Source organism: Palaemon carinicauda, chromosome 8 (assembly GCF_036898095.1).
Source record: "Palaemon carinicauda isolate YSFRI2023 chromosome 8, ASM3689809v2, whole genome shotgun sequence".
In the NCBI taxonomy this organism is placed as follows: Eukaryota; Metazoa; Arthropoda; class Malacostraca; order Decapoda; family Palaemonidae; genus Palaemon; species Palaemon carinicauda.
In genome coordinates this window covers 60,427,751-60,445,250 of record NC_090732.1, presented here as the reverse complement: position 1 = coordinate 60,445,250, position 17,500 = coordinate 60,427,751, and the positions used below count along the sequence as shown (strand labels likewise).

The 17,500-nt window shown below is 35.1% G+C and overlaps 1 protein-coding gene across 1 annotated transcript in view; it reads right to left on the bottom strand.

Annotated features, from left to right (window-relative positions):
* amon (amontillado) overlaps window positions 1-17,500 on the bottom strand; it is a 541,981-nt gene that overhangs the window by 6,729 nt on the left and 517,752 nt on the right. Inside the window, exons 10-13 of the mRNA XM_068377776.1 lie at window positions 4,529-4,629; window positions 3,824-4,057; window positions 3,470-3,634; window positions 2,969-3,086 (exon numbers count right to left, since the gene is read on the bottom strand). Coding sequence (XP_068233877.1) covers window positions 2,969-3,086; window positions 3,470-3,634; window positions 3,824-4,057; window positions 4,529-4,629 — 618 coding nt within the window. The remainder of the gene's footprint in view (window positions 1-2,968; window positions 3,087-3,469; window positions 3,635-3,823; window positions 4,058-4,528; window positions 4,630-17,500) is intronic.

Here is a 17,500-nt window from a genome sequence, read left to right as displayed (position 1 = left end):
TATTTTTGACAGTGCTAATGGTGAAAGAAAGTTCTTTTAAATATCAAATCTTTTACTAGATCTTATGCAAAGAAAACGGCGATAATTGTGAATTTTCCGGCCTTCTCATGAAGAAAGCATTTAAGTAATGAAAATGTCTCTACTTAACTGAATCATTATCAGAATTAATAACTGAGATTTTCCACTATTCTCATTCCATGCTCTTTTGTAGAAATCAATCATATGATGACAGAATTTTGTTATACTACTGGTAGATCTGGACAAATGTTCAAAATTGGGAAAGCCCAGGAGAAATGAAATGGTGATGATGAGTTTTTCATATTAACAGAAACTAAGTCTTTGAATAAAGGCAGAAGGTTAATGTTTTAAATTAATTCGATATCAAAGACCATCTTCCTTGATAAACAAACATATAGTGGAATTTTCCTGTACCCAAAATTCTTATACTTCATGTAAGCTGTGAAAATCCTTGACATATCTGCATTATGTGCTTTTTTCTATTTTGTTCCAACTACATCCTACAAAAAATAGTTGCCTTTGAAGTGACGCACCTTGAACAAAACGAAGATGGGAGTTTACGTTTGTCTAAGAATAACTAAACTCTCAATGACAGTGTTTCTTGTAAAGGTGCTATTCCAATTATTCATCAATACCTGTAGTAGGCAGCGTTGCCAGACTGTGAGACGAGTAGCAGATTAAGCGACTTTTGAATGACCGTCGATCCTTAATTTTCCTTTTATACGTTTGGAAATCGTTCAAGGTTATTAATGCAACATCCCCTTCGCTTTCCTCATAATGTTCTGTATGGATATACATTTCTAAGTACAAACATTAATCGTACAAACTTAATGCTTCGAATTTCTGAGAAAGGATGTATGAATCTTTTCCATGTGTCCCAGCAGACGTTGAAATTAGAAAAAAAGATCCAAATGTTTGTTTAAATCTAAGACGACAGTCGTCTGTTTTACTACCTTAGGAAAAAGTGATAAACCCCAGATTAGGGAAATAGAAAATCAATTGCATATTCTATTATCTCTTAGCTAAAAGTCAATATTTCCCGAAGGAATACCCACAAATGGCATAGTGTTTTGGGGCAAGAAATTATATATAAAAACTGCATTTGCGCAAGACAGTAAAGATTAAAAGATACATTTTGAGAATCCATATTAATACTATGGAAAAACACCAATTTTGAAAGAGTAATTTCTTGGAGTAACTTATTTTTATAAACAAAACTGCTGTTATTTTTCACTAACTCAAGTTGTCCGGATTGTAATTAAATGGCAAATAAATAAATTTAACTTCTAAACAATCTGGAAATGCAATCACAGCTAAGAGGGGTACCGTGGTCATGGAAATTAATAAAAATAATACTTATACCTCAAATATTTATGAAATAAATGGAAATTGACGTAACTCATATACCGGGATACTTTCTAGCTACTTTTCAATAATTTTGTACGAAATGTATCGCATTTGGCCTGACAACACTCGCAGCAGGTGATAACAAACAAACATCCTATGTCTGCCGCCCTTCTAAGAAGTTTGTAGTATTGAAAGTCACTTTACGAAAAATGAGTAACATAACTCTTTAGAAATAAGAGGCCTTTCCTATTTTCGTTTGCTGTTGTGTAAAACGATTCATTTTTCGTAGTTCATTAAAAACCCCTCTTCATTCACAACTCTATTCACACTGAAGGATAAACAATGAAGGACATCTTTCTATTACGTTTCTTTCACGGGACAAAATCAGTAAGTCCTTCATGGATCTGCCTATCGGAATTTCAGTAGATTTTCTCATTGATAATTAAACAGGCAAAATTTAAATGCTTTTATCATTATTGTTATCACCGAGTAAGTAAAAGGAATGTCTATTGATCCGAAAAAATTTGATTAGATAGTTTTTCTTTTTATGATTTAAGGACATATTATTCGAAGCAATGATGAAATTTATTCTAAAATCTAGATTACCTTACCTCAAGTTTTATTCGAGACATTTTTTATCTTCAAATGGGCGACGCGTACCTTATCCCTGATGTCTGTTATAGTTTCAGCTCAGAAATTTATGATCTATTGTCGGGGATGTTTTAGTCTTAAAATACTTTTTTTCTTAATTTCCCCTCCTCCAAAAATCGTCCACATAGGGGCTGGTGAAAGGTCATGCCCTCAAAATTGAACCCAACAGACCACAGTTTCCCATCGCAGTTTTGCGGTAAAGTTATTCCTACTTTTTTAATTCAAAAAATTACACCCAGTGAGGACTTAATGTTTTCTGTGATAAAAATCGCTGAATTCGAAGTAGACAAATGTGAATGATCTAAATTAGCCTCGTCAAATGTAAGTATTGACCATTTTGGTGTTCATAGAAACCTTGGTTGCCTTTGCTAAACGAATAAAATGTCGTGAACGTTTCCCATGAATTACGTTAACAGCTCTAGAAACAGAACTGTGCACATCACAAAGGCTGTGAAGTTTTTTCTTGTTGAGTATAAGTCTAATCTATTTGCAAGACGTTTTCAAAAATAGGATTAATTAAAAACGATCCTTATCATGTTAACGGACCTTTTAGCTTGATAATAAAAAAAAACTTAATTTATGCCCTATAAAGAAGTAAGATTCAACAAGTGTATTTAGGACGATAAAACCAAAAAAATAAAATCTGTTTTATAGACTTTAAAGGGGAAGGGAGATAATTTCTAAATATAATAGATCTAAAACTAAGGTAAAATATGTTTTCATACAATACCAAGAACAGAAAAGTTACTAGCAACATCTACAAAACTAGCTGAGGTGCTGAATGTTTTCCCTTCAGATAAATAGCCTTGTAAAACCAGCCTCACTAACGAGGGAATAACCGCACATACTTCAAAGGAAGTCCATACTCAAGTATCTAAGCTATTTGACGTCTGAACCTATGAAAAAGTGAGTTCTAGATTCCATTGTGAACTAAGAATAACACTAAACTTACTTCTAATCTCCATTTTCCTCGAGGATTTTCAGCCCAAGTGTGGGTAGTCATGAAGGGCCACTTTGTAAATCCATCACGGCCATCATCATCGTTAGGACGTTGACTGAGAATCATGGATCTGGAAATTGAGGGTCAAACACATAATTAAGGAATCATGGAAAGGAAAACAAATTGTATCTGCTGAAATTATTCCTGATTTCCTGATTCAACAATTAAAGGGGTATGCACCTCAAATGGCAATGAATGGGTCATCACTCTACTGAAGCTTTCATATTTTATTTCTCATTCAATTCAGATGGCAGCCAATGACCCAATTCTCCTCTGAAGTTATCTAATTTTATTTCATTCACAATAGGATTATATAATTTTTTCTCTATATATTATATTTTTGATACCTCCTCCCTATTTGATTATACCATCCTTAATTGTAGCATTATCAATATCTACGTGCAACTAGTATCAAAAGTCAAGAATAAAGTGAACCATGGATAATGAACATACTTTGTTCCCATTGGAGAGACCACAAAAAGCTCAACATCCCCTCGTCGAGTAGCATTCAAAGTGATGACAGCTTGCACGTGTTCTAAGTAGTTGACCTCTGTTTCCGTGCCTGCACAAGCGTCTGTCTCTATTTCCATTACAACCGATTTGTTAACAGCTATTTGCCTGAAACAGTGTATGAAAGTTAATGTTATTAGTTTTTATCAGGTAATGTTATCTGAAACATAGAGCAGATTCTTTTTCAAGATTCATAATTAATGTTTAACTCACAATGGATAATTCATTGAAATCATTTAAAAAAAAAAAAAAAAAAAAAAAGTTTGATTATAGACTATAACGGAATGCAAGTCTTACTTATGGGTTGCGAATATTCCTGCTTGACAATGATACCGGGGAGGGACTGTTACCCAGTCCTTAGCTAAAGCAACCATAGCACCTGCATCCAATACACCAAACCCAAAGAGATGATTAAATTCTAGTCCAACGCCATTCATGTGCCATGCGAATCTCCTCTTAGCATCGAAAAGAGAATTCCTTTTGCTAGTAAGAACAGTCAGATGCTGAATATCACGCCATGTCAGTTGGGGGCTGAAAAATGTACAGATTATAGACGTAAATATAGGCAGGAAAGAGTAACTGACATTTAAGGAAGAAAGTTTATTGTGAAGTATGCTCATCCCCGTAAATTAATGTGTTTGTACTCGACAATATATTTTAAAGAACCGATGTTACGTTTTACTAAATATCAGTAATGGAACCATCTTATATGGCCTTAACATCACTGAAGTGTTGGGAATAAAGCTGCGTAAAAAGCTTGGTCTTTATCACGGTTATATAATCCCATAAACTGAATCTTGCAAAGTTAAAAAAAAATATATTAACTGAAAATTTCTTCTCCATTTTGAGACATGGAGTAAAGGCCATTTTAAAAAGCTTACATCAGTTCCAGTGATAGGAATTACGATCACTTTTATACACCCAAACAATATAAAGAACAAGTATGAAGACCAGCACAGACAAAAGTAGTATGACATATCAGGTAGTCAGTAATGAACTCACTTAGCTTCAAGAGCAAGAGCAAAAACTCCAGCGGCTTCCGGTGCAGCTGCTGAGGTTCCAGAATGTGTTTTAGTGCATTTTCCATAGAGATCAGTCGTTGCCTGATGAAAAGGTAGGAAAAAATAGATTTTAATTTAATATTTTCAGATTTGTAACGTGGCCTACAAGAAAATGTATCATAAAAACAACTTTCACCGTATTAAAGGATTGTAAATGTCACTGAATGGAAACTTGGAATATTAAGAGATTATAGAAATGGTATAGGCTGTAAATAGCATGTTAAGTATGGTTTTACAAAGATTGAATATATCTTCACTATAGTTCTAATTAATAATGATTTTATCTGCGTCCTATGTATACATGACCCTGTTGTTCAGAGTAAAGATAGGGAAAGTATGATCTTAATTGCTGAAAAGATAAATTTACTATCAGAAAAATATTTTGGTGTTCACAGTTGTAAATGTACTGGGCAGTAGGTACAGGATTATCTTTAGATGAACTGTTACCTGTGACAAATACCGTAATCACAGTACTAGCTACAACGTATACTCATCCTCTTCCAAAAGATGAAGAAACTGACGTAGACAGTTCAAAAGAAAGTAGGCAAACAATACTTTCAAGACGGTGGATTAATCGCCATGCAACAACTTTTTTAGGTGTTCTTACTTCTGTTTGCTATTTGTAAGACAGTCACGAGAAAAAAGTTATAAACTGTAAATGGCACTGCATTAATCCAATCTCTTGAATACACAGACCTGTGGTTGCTTGATCTCGTACAGAGAAATGGCCAGAATTAGTACACGAAGAATGAAGTAAACCATAACTAACAGTATAATTGCGAATTATTCTAGGTCCTTGGACATCCCTCTCCCATTGACAGGTTTTCTAAACAATACACTTCTAATGTAGAATTATCAATTTCATTTTTGATTTTGAATTCCCTTCCAAGCCATGGTTTATCTTTCATATAATTATTACAAAATCTGGTACACCGAGAGTCTTTCAAAATTTTTGGAGATATGTCTATACTAAGGAATTTTGTTTATGCTTCTGTTCCTTACTTTGAATATTTTTCTCCTGAATGGATTTCTACTGTTGATTTTTTGTTTGTTAAATACCTTATGGTCTGAATAACACTCATTATGCGTACTGAATAAATCTTGTCATAACTATAACTAAGCACTGCATTCAGGTCTTCTCAGGTAATAACATCCAATATTAGGTTCTGGATAGGCATTAAATTCGGAAAAACCTTCCTTTATTTCTGTAACATTCAAGAGTATTCCAGAATTTTTATTACTGCTGACACCAAATTGTGGAATGATCTTCCTAATCGTGTTTAAATTGTGAAACATCACATGCTCAAATTTAGTATGAATACTCCTTCTTACTTGGAGACTGACACGGATCTTATTCCGCAGTTCATGTTATTAATATATATATATATATATATATATATATATATATATATATATATATATATATATATATATATATATATATATATATATATATATATATATATGTGTGTGTGTGTGTGTATATATTTTACATTTTGTTAATTATATATAATACTTTCTTTGTTTTGTGCTCCTCTTTTATTAGGGCTCTTAGGTTGCTAGTGTTATGTCTTTTGAACTATGGTGGGGCTTAGTATATAATAATAATAATAATAATAATAATAATAATAATAATGATAATAATAATAATAATAATAATAATAATAATAATAATAATAATAATAATAATAATAATAGCAACAATAATAATTATAGTAATAATAATAATAATAATAATAATAATAATAATGATAAGAACCATAATAACAACAACAACAACAACAACAACAACAACAATAATAATAATAATAATAATAATAATAATAATAATAATAATGTGCTTGTCAATGAAAACTTCCAAAACTTGACAAAAATCTACCATAAAATCATGAGCTCATGGACAAAATCCATGTTGCTGAATCATCTTACATGTTGAATGCTCCATTACAGTGAATAATGAAGTTCTGAGCCCCTCATATAAAAACCCCAAAAGCAAGAAGTCAAGCATCAGTATTGAGTATCTTCTCAGGTTACTCCGTCGACTCAAGAAGTATCCTGGTGATCCAAATAATGTCAATGTGATATAACACAGTTAACAGATGAGAAAATTATCTTAATTTTGAGGTCACTTGCCTTTGCATCTATATTATTATAACACTTTAGTTATCACAAGATATGGTTCACTGATCCTCACATTGTCTTCCTCTCAAGTTTAATGGGCGGCTATTCCTTGTTTTCCATAAATCAGAATAATGTCTGTGGGAAATGGTCCCGACAAACCAGAATATTCTATTCCATTCACAGGTACAGTATGCCATTTTGTAAGAACAGAATAAAATATATGTATGGGTAATTCTCTGTTTAGGCTAAATGTTCTCTGGGCGATAAGCATGATAAAGAAGGGAATGCTAATATGGAAGATCTCTGCTTATATGGTCCTAGATTTCTACTTAGTAGGTCTTATTACTACCCTCTATACTTGCACTCTTGTTTGTTTTTCTTTTTGTGAAGAATTAGCCGACACAATCATCTAAGTGGTATTTTCTTTTTCTTTGTAGATTGATAATTTGCTGTGGTAATAGATTCTCACTTTGCATTGTATGGAGTTTTGGTAATTTCACTAACTCTCCAAGTACATTGCCTGTGCACAAACATGAAAGCTAAAGGAGAACATCAGGTTGCATACTGTCATGTCTATAATGTTTGTTTATATTTATTCTGCTTCAGTATAGTTAATAATCTGTCCAGATTTATCTAAAAGTTTAACTCCGCTTGATGTTGGGTTTTTCACGGAGACATCCTTAAGATATTCCTAGCAAATTTAACTCTTTCTTATGTTGAGCAACAAACAATCGTGTGTCATAGAGCTGGCCTCTATTTTACTCCCTCCTGAAATATTTCTTTAAGAATAATATAATATAATTCAAAGGAACGAATTCTGAAAGATCCTGATGTGAAGCTTAGCCTATTTCATATTCATTTATAGAAATAAAGCTTACTTTTAGACATTGGCGTATATCATTAATTTTTAACGTAACTGTCACCAAAGACGTCCATAATTTGCTTTTGTAACGTTTTGTCTTCTTATGGAACATTTCCATCTGTAGCAGTTGTATTTACACCTGACAGTACTGACGGTTAACCGTTGTCAGTTAAAGAAGATTAAATATATATATAAAAAATAGAAGTAAAAGATTTTTTTTTTTGAATTTTACTCACTGTTTCTTACTTTCGATTAAAGTTATTTTGTCTGGGAAAAAAACGCCAGGTAGATCATTCTCATTTACACACAGCGCAGCTTCCTTTGCTAATAACTTTTTGCCCTTTCAGATATGAAATTAATTCAAGCACTTTGGTATTGTCATTATTGATATCATTATAATTAAGGGCGACTGGAAAAAATGGCAATTTCGGGTGAAATTTACGAATATCAATTTTCGTCATCAATGATATGCGGATCGAGTGCTCTTGTTAGATGTAAAATTTCAAAGCTCTATCTCATCTAGACATGGGTGAATTTTTTTTTTTTTCAATTTCTCGCATCAAAAAGTATAAAATATGAGAAAATATAACTGATCTTTTATTATAATATCACTTATAATGAATAAGTGAAAACCATACGAAAGGGAGCCAGGTATCATAAAGGTAACCCCAAGAATGTCAAAAACGCAATGTAATTATTTATTATGCTTTATGTTGATTTTTAGTGATCTTTCTTTTTCACAAACTGTCAGCCGATATCTCAAAAGTGAGTTTTCCTATAATAGATGTACTTTTCCTTATTTATTGTCAGACTTCTTTCATTTAAAAACCTGTAAATTCCTCGTTAAATTTTGCTTTAAACATACCATAGGAAATTTGTAAATTATTGTCTTCTATTTTTAATTTCTGAATTTTTCTTATATATGTCGTGTGTGTATTCTCCATTTGCAAAGTTCATTGAAAATCAGTAACTTAATTTTTATATAAAAAATTTATATGGTAACTTTTGTGGAGAATTTATCTGTGATTGATTTTATTTTTTATTTCTTTGCCATTTGGTAAAAAAGCCACGAGAGCCTTTAGGTTTTAACCGAAGTCTTTTTTTCATATCGGAAAATATTGATTAAAAATCGGGGAGGAGGGAGATATTTAGTTGAAACCTATGGGAGAAACTCATCAAAAGATGTACTATAGAATGCATACCCTACCATTTTGATTTAAAAAAAAAATAAAAAAGTTTTTTTGTTTTTTTTTTCAGTCTACCTTCTTAGTTTTAATTGTCTTCCTAGGGCAGTAAGACGTCTTGTTATTAGGAGGGACTCAGTTCCCTTCTGCCTCTTCCTAACTTCCATCCACTTTAAGGTTTGTGAATTTACTGCAGAAAGTATTGCGATGATCGTCTTTGCCAAAAGTTATTTTGAAGAAATTAATTGAAGAATTTTTGGTATGGTCATTATTAATATCATTATAATTATTATCATTGGAAATAGCAACATCAATAACAACAACAACAACAACAACAATAATAATAATAATAATGATAATAATAATAATAATAATAATAATAATAATAATAATAAAGAATACTGAGATTTCTGATCTTCGCCTAGGGTTAATGGAGTCGTTCATGGCCTAAGATCTATCTATGGTGGAAATTTCATAAAAATCTGTCAATTTGATTTGACGTTATCTTTAAAATGGAAAAAAGGGCAAATCTTCGGTTTCACGTCTAGCTGCTCCTCTGCTTGGTAGGTAGTAGAGGGTTTTATTGGGTCCATTGACTGGCCAGACGGTACTACATTGGATCCTTCTCTCTGGCTACGGTTCATTTTCCCTTTGCCCGCACATACACAGAATAGGCTGGCCTAATCTTTACATATTCTCTCTCATCGTACATTTTACAGAACTGAGATTACCAAACAAATCTTCTCTCAAGGGGTTAACTACTGCACTATAATTGTTCAATGGCTACTTTTCTCTTGGCGAGGGTAGAAGAGATTCTTTAGCTATGGTAAGAAGCTCATCTAGAAGGACACTCCAAAATCAAACCATTGTTCTCTAGTCTTGGGTAGTGCCATAACCTCTGTACCATGGCCATCCACTGTCTTGGGTTAGAGTGCTTTTGCTTGAGGGTACACTCGTACACACTATTTCCTCTTATTTCTTTTCCTCTTATTTAGTTCAAGTTTTTATAGTTTATATATGAAATATTTACTTTAATGCTGTCACTGTTCATAAAATATTTGATTTTAATTGTTATTTACTTCTCTTATTTCTTTGTTTACTTTCCTCACTGGGCTATTTTCCCTTTTGGAGTCCCTGAGCTTATAGCATCCTGCTTTTTTAACTAGGGTTGTAGCTTAGGAAGTGATAACAATAATATTAATTGGTGTGTCTTCTTAAATTCATCTGCTCTTCATCTTCTGCCTGGCGTCTAGCTGCCATTCTGCTTGCATTGCTATTCCTTCTTAGATCCATCTGATCTTCATTTTCTGCTTTACGGCTACCTGCCATTCTGCTTGCATTACTATTCCTTCTTAGATCCATCTGCTCCGCATTTTCTGCTTTACGGCTATCTGCCATTCTGCTAGCATTACTATTCCTTCTTAGATCCATCTGATCTTCATTTCTGCTTTACAGATAGCTGCCATTCTGCTTGCATTACTATTCCTTATTAGATCCATATGATCTTCATTTTCTGCTTTACGGCTATCTGCCCTTCTGCTTGCATTACTATTCCTTCTTAGATCCATCTGATCCTCATTTAATGCTTTACGGCTAGCTGCCATTCTGCTTGCATTACTATTCCTTTTAAGATCCATCTGATCTTCATTTACTGCTTTACAGCTAGCTGCTATTCTGCTTGTATTACTATTACTTCTTAGATCCATCCGATCTTCATTTTCTGCTTTACAGCTAGCTGCCAATCTGCTTCCATTACTATTCCTTCTTAGATCCACCTGATCTTCCTTTTTCTGCTTTACGGCTAGCTGCCAATCTGCCTGCAATACTATTCCTTCTTAAATCCATCTGATCTTCATTTCCTGCTTTACAGCTATCTGCCATTCTGCTTGCATTACTATTCCTTCTTGGATCCATCCGATCTTCATTTTCTGCTTTACGGCTATCTGCCATTCTGCTTACATTACTATTCCTTCTTAGATCCGTCTGAACTTCATTTTCTGCTTTTCGGCTATCTGCCATTCTGCTTGCATTACTATTCCTTCTTAGATCCATCTGATCTTCATTTCCTGCTTTACGACTATCTGCCATTCTGCTTGTATTACTATTCATTATTTGATCCATCTGATACTCATTTTCTGCTTTACGGCTAGCTGCCATTCTGCTTGCATTACTATTCCTTCTTAGATCCATCTGATCTTCATATTCTGCTTTACAGCTAGCTGCCAATCTGCTTCCATTACTATTCCTTCTTAGATCCACCTGATCTTCCTTTTTCTGCTTTACGGCTAGCTGCCAATCTGCCTGCAATACTATTCCTTCTTAAATCCATCTGATCTTCATTTCCTGCTTTACAGCTATCTGCCATTCTGCTTGCATTACTATTCCTTCTTGGATCCATCCGATCTTCATTTTCTGCTTTACGGCTATCTGCTATTCTGCTTGCATTACTATTCCTTCTTAGATCCGTCTGAACTTCATTTTCTGCTTTTCGGCTATCTGCCATTCTGCTTGCATTACTATTCCTTCTTAGATCCATCTGATCTTCATTTCCTGTTTTACGACTATCTGCCATTCTGCTTGTATTACTATTCATTATTTGATCCATCTGATACTCATTTTCTGCTTTACGGCTAGCTGCCATTCTGCTTGCATTACTATTCCTTCTTAGATCTATCCGATCTTCATTTTCTGCTTTATGGCTAGCTACTATTCTGCTTGCATTACTATTCCTTCTTAGATCCGTCTGAACTTCATTTTCTGCTTTACGGCTATCTGCCATTCTGCTTGCATTACTAGTCCTTCTTAGATCCATCTGATCTTCATTTCCTGCTTTACGACTATCTGCCATTCTGCTTGTATCACTATTAATTATTCGATCCATCTGATCCTCATTTTCTGCTTTATAGCTAGCTGCCATTCTGCTTGCATTACTATTCCTTCTTAGATCCATGCGATCTTCATTTTCTGCTTTACGGCTATCTGCCATTCTGCTTGCATTACTATTCCTGCTTAGATCCATCTGATCTTCATTTTCTGCTTTACGGCTATTTGCCATTCTGCTTGCATTACTAGTCCTTCTTAGATCCATCTGATCCTCATTTAATGCTTTATGGCTAGCTGCCATTCTGCCTGCATTACTATTCCTTCTTAGATCCATCTGATCTTCATTTTCTGCTTTACGGCTAGCTGCCATTCTGTTTGCAGTACTATTCCTTCTTAGATCCGTTTGAACTTCATTTTCTGCTTTACGGCTATCTGCCATTCTGCTTGCATTACTATTCCTTCTTAGATCCATCCGATCTTCATTTTCGGCTTTACAGCTTGCTGCTATTCTGCTTGCATTACTATTCCTTCTTAGATCTGTATGGTCTAAATTTTCTGCTTTACGGCTAGCTGCCATTCTGCTTGCATTACTATTCCTTCTTAGATCCATCTGATCTTCATATTCTGCTTAACAGCTAGCTGCCATTCTGCTTGCATTAATATTCCTTCTTAGATCCATCTGATCTTCATTTCCGGCTTTACGGCTAGCTGCCATTCTGCTTGCATTACTATTCCTTCTTAGATCAGTCTGATCTTCATTTTCTGCTTCACAGCTGGCTGCCATTCTGCGTGCGTTACTATTTTTTCTTAGATCCGTCTGGTCTTCATTTTCTGCTTTACGGCTAGCAGCCATTCTGCTTGCATTACTATTCCTTCTTAGATCTGTCTGATCTTCATTTTTTGCTTTACGGCTAGCTGCCATTCTGCTTGCATTAATATTCCTTCTTAAATCCACATGATCTTCATTTTCTGCTTTACGGCTATCTGACATTCTGCTTGCATTACTATTCCTTCTTAAATCCATCTGATCTTCATTTTCTGCTACATGTCTGGCTGCCATTCTGCTTGCATTACTATTCCTTTTTAAATCCATCTGATCTACTTTTTTTGCTTTACGGCTATCTCCCATTCTGCTTGCATTACTATTCCTTCTTAAATCCATCTGATCTTCATTTTTTGCTTTACGGCTAGCTGCCATTCTGCTTGCATTACTATTCCTTCTTAAATCCACCTGATCTTCATTTTCTGCTTTACGGCTATCTGACATTCTGCTTGCATTACTATTCCTTCTTATATCCATCCGATCTTTATTTTCTGCTATTCTGCTTGCATTACTATTCTTTCTTGAATCCATCTGATCTTCATTTTCTGCTTTACAGCTATCTGCTATTCTACTTGCATTAATTATACCTTCTTAAATCCGTCTGACCGTCATATTCTGCTTTACAGCTATCTGTCATTTTGCTTGCATTACTATTCCTTCTTAGATCCATCTGATCTTCATTTCCTGCTTTACGACTATCTGCCATTCTGCTTGTATTAATATTCATTCTTAGATCCATCTGATCCTCATTTTCTGCTTTACGGCTAGCTGCCATTCTGCTTGCATTACTATTCCTTCTTAGATCCATCCGATCTTCATTTTCTGCTTTACGGCTAGCTACTATTCTGCTTGCATTACTATTCCTTCTTAGATCCGTCTGAACTTCATTTTCTGCTTTACGGCTATCTGCCATTCTGCTTGAATTACTATTCCTTCTTAGATCCATCTGATCTTCATTTCCTGATTTACGACTATCTGCCATTCTGCTTGTATTACTATTAATTCTTAGATCTATCTGATCCTCATTTTCTGCTTTACGGCTAGCTGCCATTCTGCTTGCATTACTATTCCTTCTTAGATCCATCCGATCTTCATTTTCTGCTTTACGGCTATCTGCCATTCTGCTTGCATTACTATTCCTGCTTAGATCCATCTGATCTTCATTTTCTGCTTTACGGCTATTTGCCATTCTGCTTGCATTACTATTCCTTCTTAGATCCATCTGATCCTCATTTTCTGCTTTACGGCTAGCTGCCATTCTGCCTGTAGTACTATTCCTTCTTAGATCCACCTGATCTTCATTTTCTGCTTTACAGCTAGCTGCCATTCTGTTTGCAGTACTATACCTTCTCAAATCCGTCTGATATTCATATTCTGCTTTACAGCTATCTGCCATTTTGCTTGCATTACTATTCCTTCTTAAATCCATATGATCTTCATTTTCTGCTTTACTGCTAGCTGCCATTCTGCTTGCATTAATATTCCTTCTTAAATCCATCTGATCTTCATTTTCTGCTTTACGGCTATCTGCCATTCTGCTTGCATTACTATTCCTTCTTAAATCCACCTGATCTTCATTTTCTGCTTTACGGCTAGCTGCCATTCTGCTTGTATTAATATTCCTTCTTAAATCCATCCGATCTTCATTTTCTGCTTTACGGCTAGCTGCCATTCGGCTTGCATTAATATTCCTCCTTAAATCCATCTGATCTTCATTTTCTGCCTTACGGCTATCTGCCATTCTGCTTGCATTATTATTCATTTTTAAATCCATCTGATCTTCATTTTCTGCTTTACAGCTAGCTGCCATTATGCTTCTATTACTATTCCTTCTTAAATCCGTCTGATCTTCCTTTTTCTGCTTTACAGCTAGCTGCCATTCTGCTTGCATTATTATTCCTTCTTAGATCCATCTGATCTTCATTTTCTTCTTTACAGCTATCTGCCATTCTGCTTGCATTACTATTCTTTCTTAGATCCATCTGATCTTCCATCTTCTGCTTTATAGCTAGCTGCCATCCTGCTTGCAATACTATTCCTTCTAGGATTCTTCTGATCCTCATTTAATGTTTTACGGATAGCTGCCATTCTGCTTGCATTACTATTCCTTCTTAGATCCATCTGATCTTCATTTTTTGCTTCACGGCTAGCGGCCATTCTGCTTGCATTACTATTCCTTCTTAGATCCATCTGATCTTCCTTTTTCTGCTTCACGGCTAGCTGCCAATCTGCTCGCATTACTATTCCTTCTTAGATCCATCTGATTTTCATTTCCTGTTTTACGGCTATCTGCCATTCTGCTTGCATTACTATTCCTTCTTAGACCCATCTGATCCTCATTTTCTGCTTTACGGCTATCTGCCATTCTGCTTGCATTTCTATTCCTTCTTAGATCCATCCGATCTTCATTTTCTGCTTTATGGCTATCTGCCATTCTGCTTGCATTACTATTCCTGCTTAGATCCATCTGATCTTCATTTTCTGCTTTACGGCTATCTGCCATTCTGCTTGCATTACTATTCCTTCTTAGATCCGTTTGAACTTCATTTTCTGCTTTACGGCTATCTGCCATTCTGCTTGCATTACTATTCCTTCTTAGATCCATCTGATCTTCATTTTCTGCTTTACAGCTTGCTGTTATTCTGCTTGCATTACAATTCCTTCTTAGATCTGTATGGTCTAAATTTTCTGCTTTACAGCTTGCTGCCATTCTGCTTGCATGACTATTCCTTCTTAAATAAATGTGATCTACATTTTTTGCTTCACAGCTAGCTGCCATTCTGCTTGCATTACTATTTCTTCTTAGATCCATCTGATCTTCATTTCCTGCTTTACGGCTAGCTGCCATTCTGTTTGCATTACTATTCCTTCTTAGATCAGTCTGATCTTCATATTCTGCTTTACGGCTAGCTGCCATTCTGCGTGCGTTACTATTTTTTCTTAGATCCGTCTGGTCTTCATTTTCTGCTTTATGGCTAGCAGCCATTCTGCTTGTATTACTATCCCTTCTTAGATCAGTCTGATCTTCATTTTTTGCTTTACAACTAGCTGCTACTCTGCTTGCATTACTATTTCTTCTTAAATCCATCTGATCTTCATTTTCTGCTGTATGTCTAGCTGCCATTCTGCTTGCATTAATATTCCTTCTTAAATCCATCTGATCTACATTTTTTGCTTTACGGCTATCTGCCATTCTGCTTGCATTACTATTCCTTCTTAAATCCATCTGATCTTCATTTTCTGCTTTACGGCTAGCTGCCATTCTGCTTGCATTAATATTTTTTTTTAAATCCATCTGATCTTCATTTTTGGCTTTACGGCTAGCTGCCATTCTGCTTGCATTACTATTCCTTCTTATATCCATCTGATCTTCATTTTCTGCTATTCTGCATGCATAACTATTCTTTCTTAAATCCATCTGATCTCTCTTTTTCTGCTTTACAGCTATCTGCTATTCTGCTTGCATTAATATTCTTTCTTAAATCCGTCTGATCTTCATATTTTGTTTTACAGCTATCTGCCATTCTGCTTGCATTACTATTCCTTCTAAAATCCATCTGATCTACATTTTCTGCTTTACGGCTAGCTGCCATTCTGCTTGCATTAATATTCCTTTTTAAATCCAACTGATCTTCATTTTCTGCTTTATGGGTAGCTGCCATTCTGCTTGCATTACTATTCCTTCTTAAATCCATCTGATCTTCATTTTCTGCTTTACAGCTATCTGCCATTCTGCTTGCATTACTATTCCTTCTTAAATCCATCTGATCTTCATTTTTTGCTTTACGGCTAGCTGTCATTCTGCTTGCATTAATATTCCTTCTTAATTCCATTTGATCTTCATTTTCTGCTTTACAGCTAGCTGCCATTCTGCTTGCATTAATATTCCTTCTTAAATCTATCTGATCTTCATTTTCGGCTTTACGGCTAGCTGCCATTCTGCTTGCATTACTATTCCTTCTTAGATCCATCTGATGTTCATTTTCTGCTTTACAGCTAGCTGCCATTCTGCTGGCATTACTATTCCTTCTTAAATCCGTCTGATCTTCCTTTTTCTGCTTTACAACTAGCTGCCATTCTGCATATATTACTATTCCTTATTAGATCCATCTGATCTTCATTTTCTGCTATATGGCTAGCTGCCATTCTGCTTGCATTACTATTCCTTCTTAAATCCATCTGATCTTCATTTTCTGCTTTACGGTTATCTGCCATTCTGCTTGTATTACTATTCCTTCTTAAATCCATCTGACCCTCCATTTTCTGCTTTACGGCTATCTGCTATTCTGCATGCATTACTATTCCTTCTTAGATCCATCTGATCTTCATTTTCTGCTTTACGGCTAGCTGCCATTCTGCTTGCATTACTATTCCTTCTTAGATCCATCTGATCTTCATTTTCTGCTTTACAGCTAGCTGCCATTCTGCTTTCATTACTATTCCTTCTTAGATCCATCTGATCTTCATTTTCTGCTTCACGGCTAGCTGCCATTCTGTTTGCTTTACAATTCCTTCTTAAATCCGTCTGATCTTCCTTTTTCTGTTTCACGGCTAGCTGCTATTCTGCTTTCATTACTATTCCTTTTTAAATCCATCTGATCTTCATTTCTGCTTCACGGCTATCTGCCATTCTGCTTGCATTACTATTCCTTCTTAAATCCGTCTGATCCTCTTTTTTCTGCTCTACGGCTATCTGCCATTCTGCTTGCATTTCTATTCCTTTTTAAATCCGTCTGATCTTCCTTTTTCCGCTTTATGGCTAGCTGCCATTCCGCTTGCATTATGATTCCTTCCTAAATCCGTCTGATCTTCCTTTTTCCGCTTTACGGCTAGCTGCCATTCTGCTTGCATTACTATTCCTTCTTAAATCCGCCTGATCTTCCTTTTTCTGCTTTACTGCTAGCTGCCATTTTGCTTGCATTACTATTCCTTCTTAAATCCGTCTGATCTTCCTTTTTCTGCTCTACGGCTATCTGCCATTTTGCTTGCATTACTATTCCTTCATATATCCGTCTGATCTTCCTTTTTTCGCTTTACGGCTAGCGGCCATTCTGCTTGCATTACGATTCCTTCCTTAATCTGTCTGATTTTCCTTTTTCC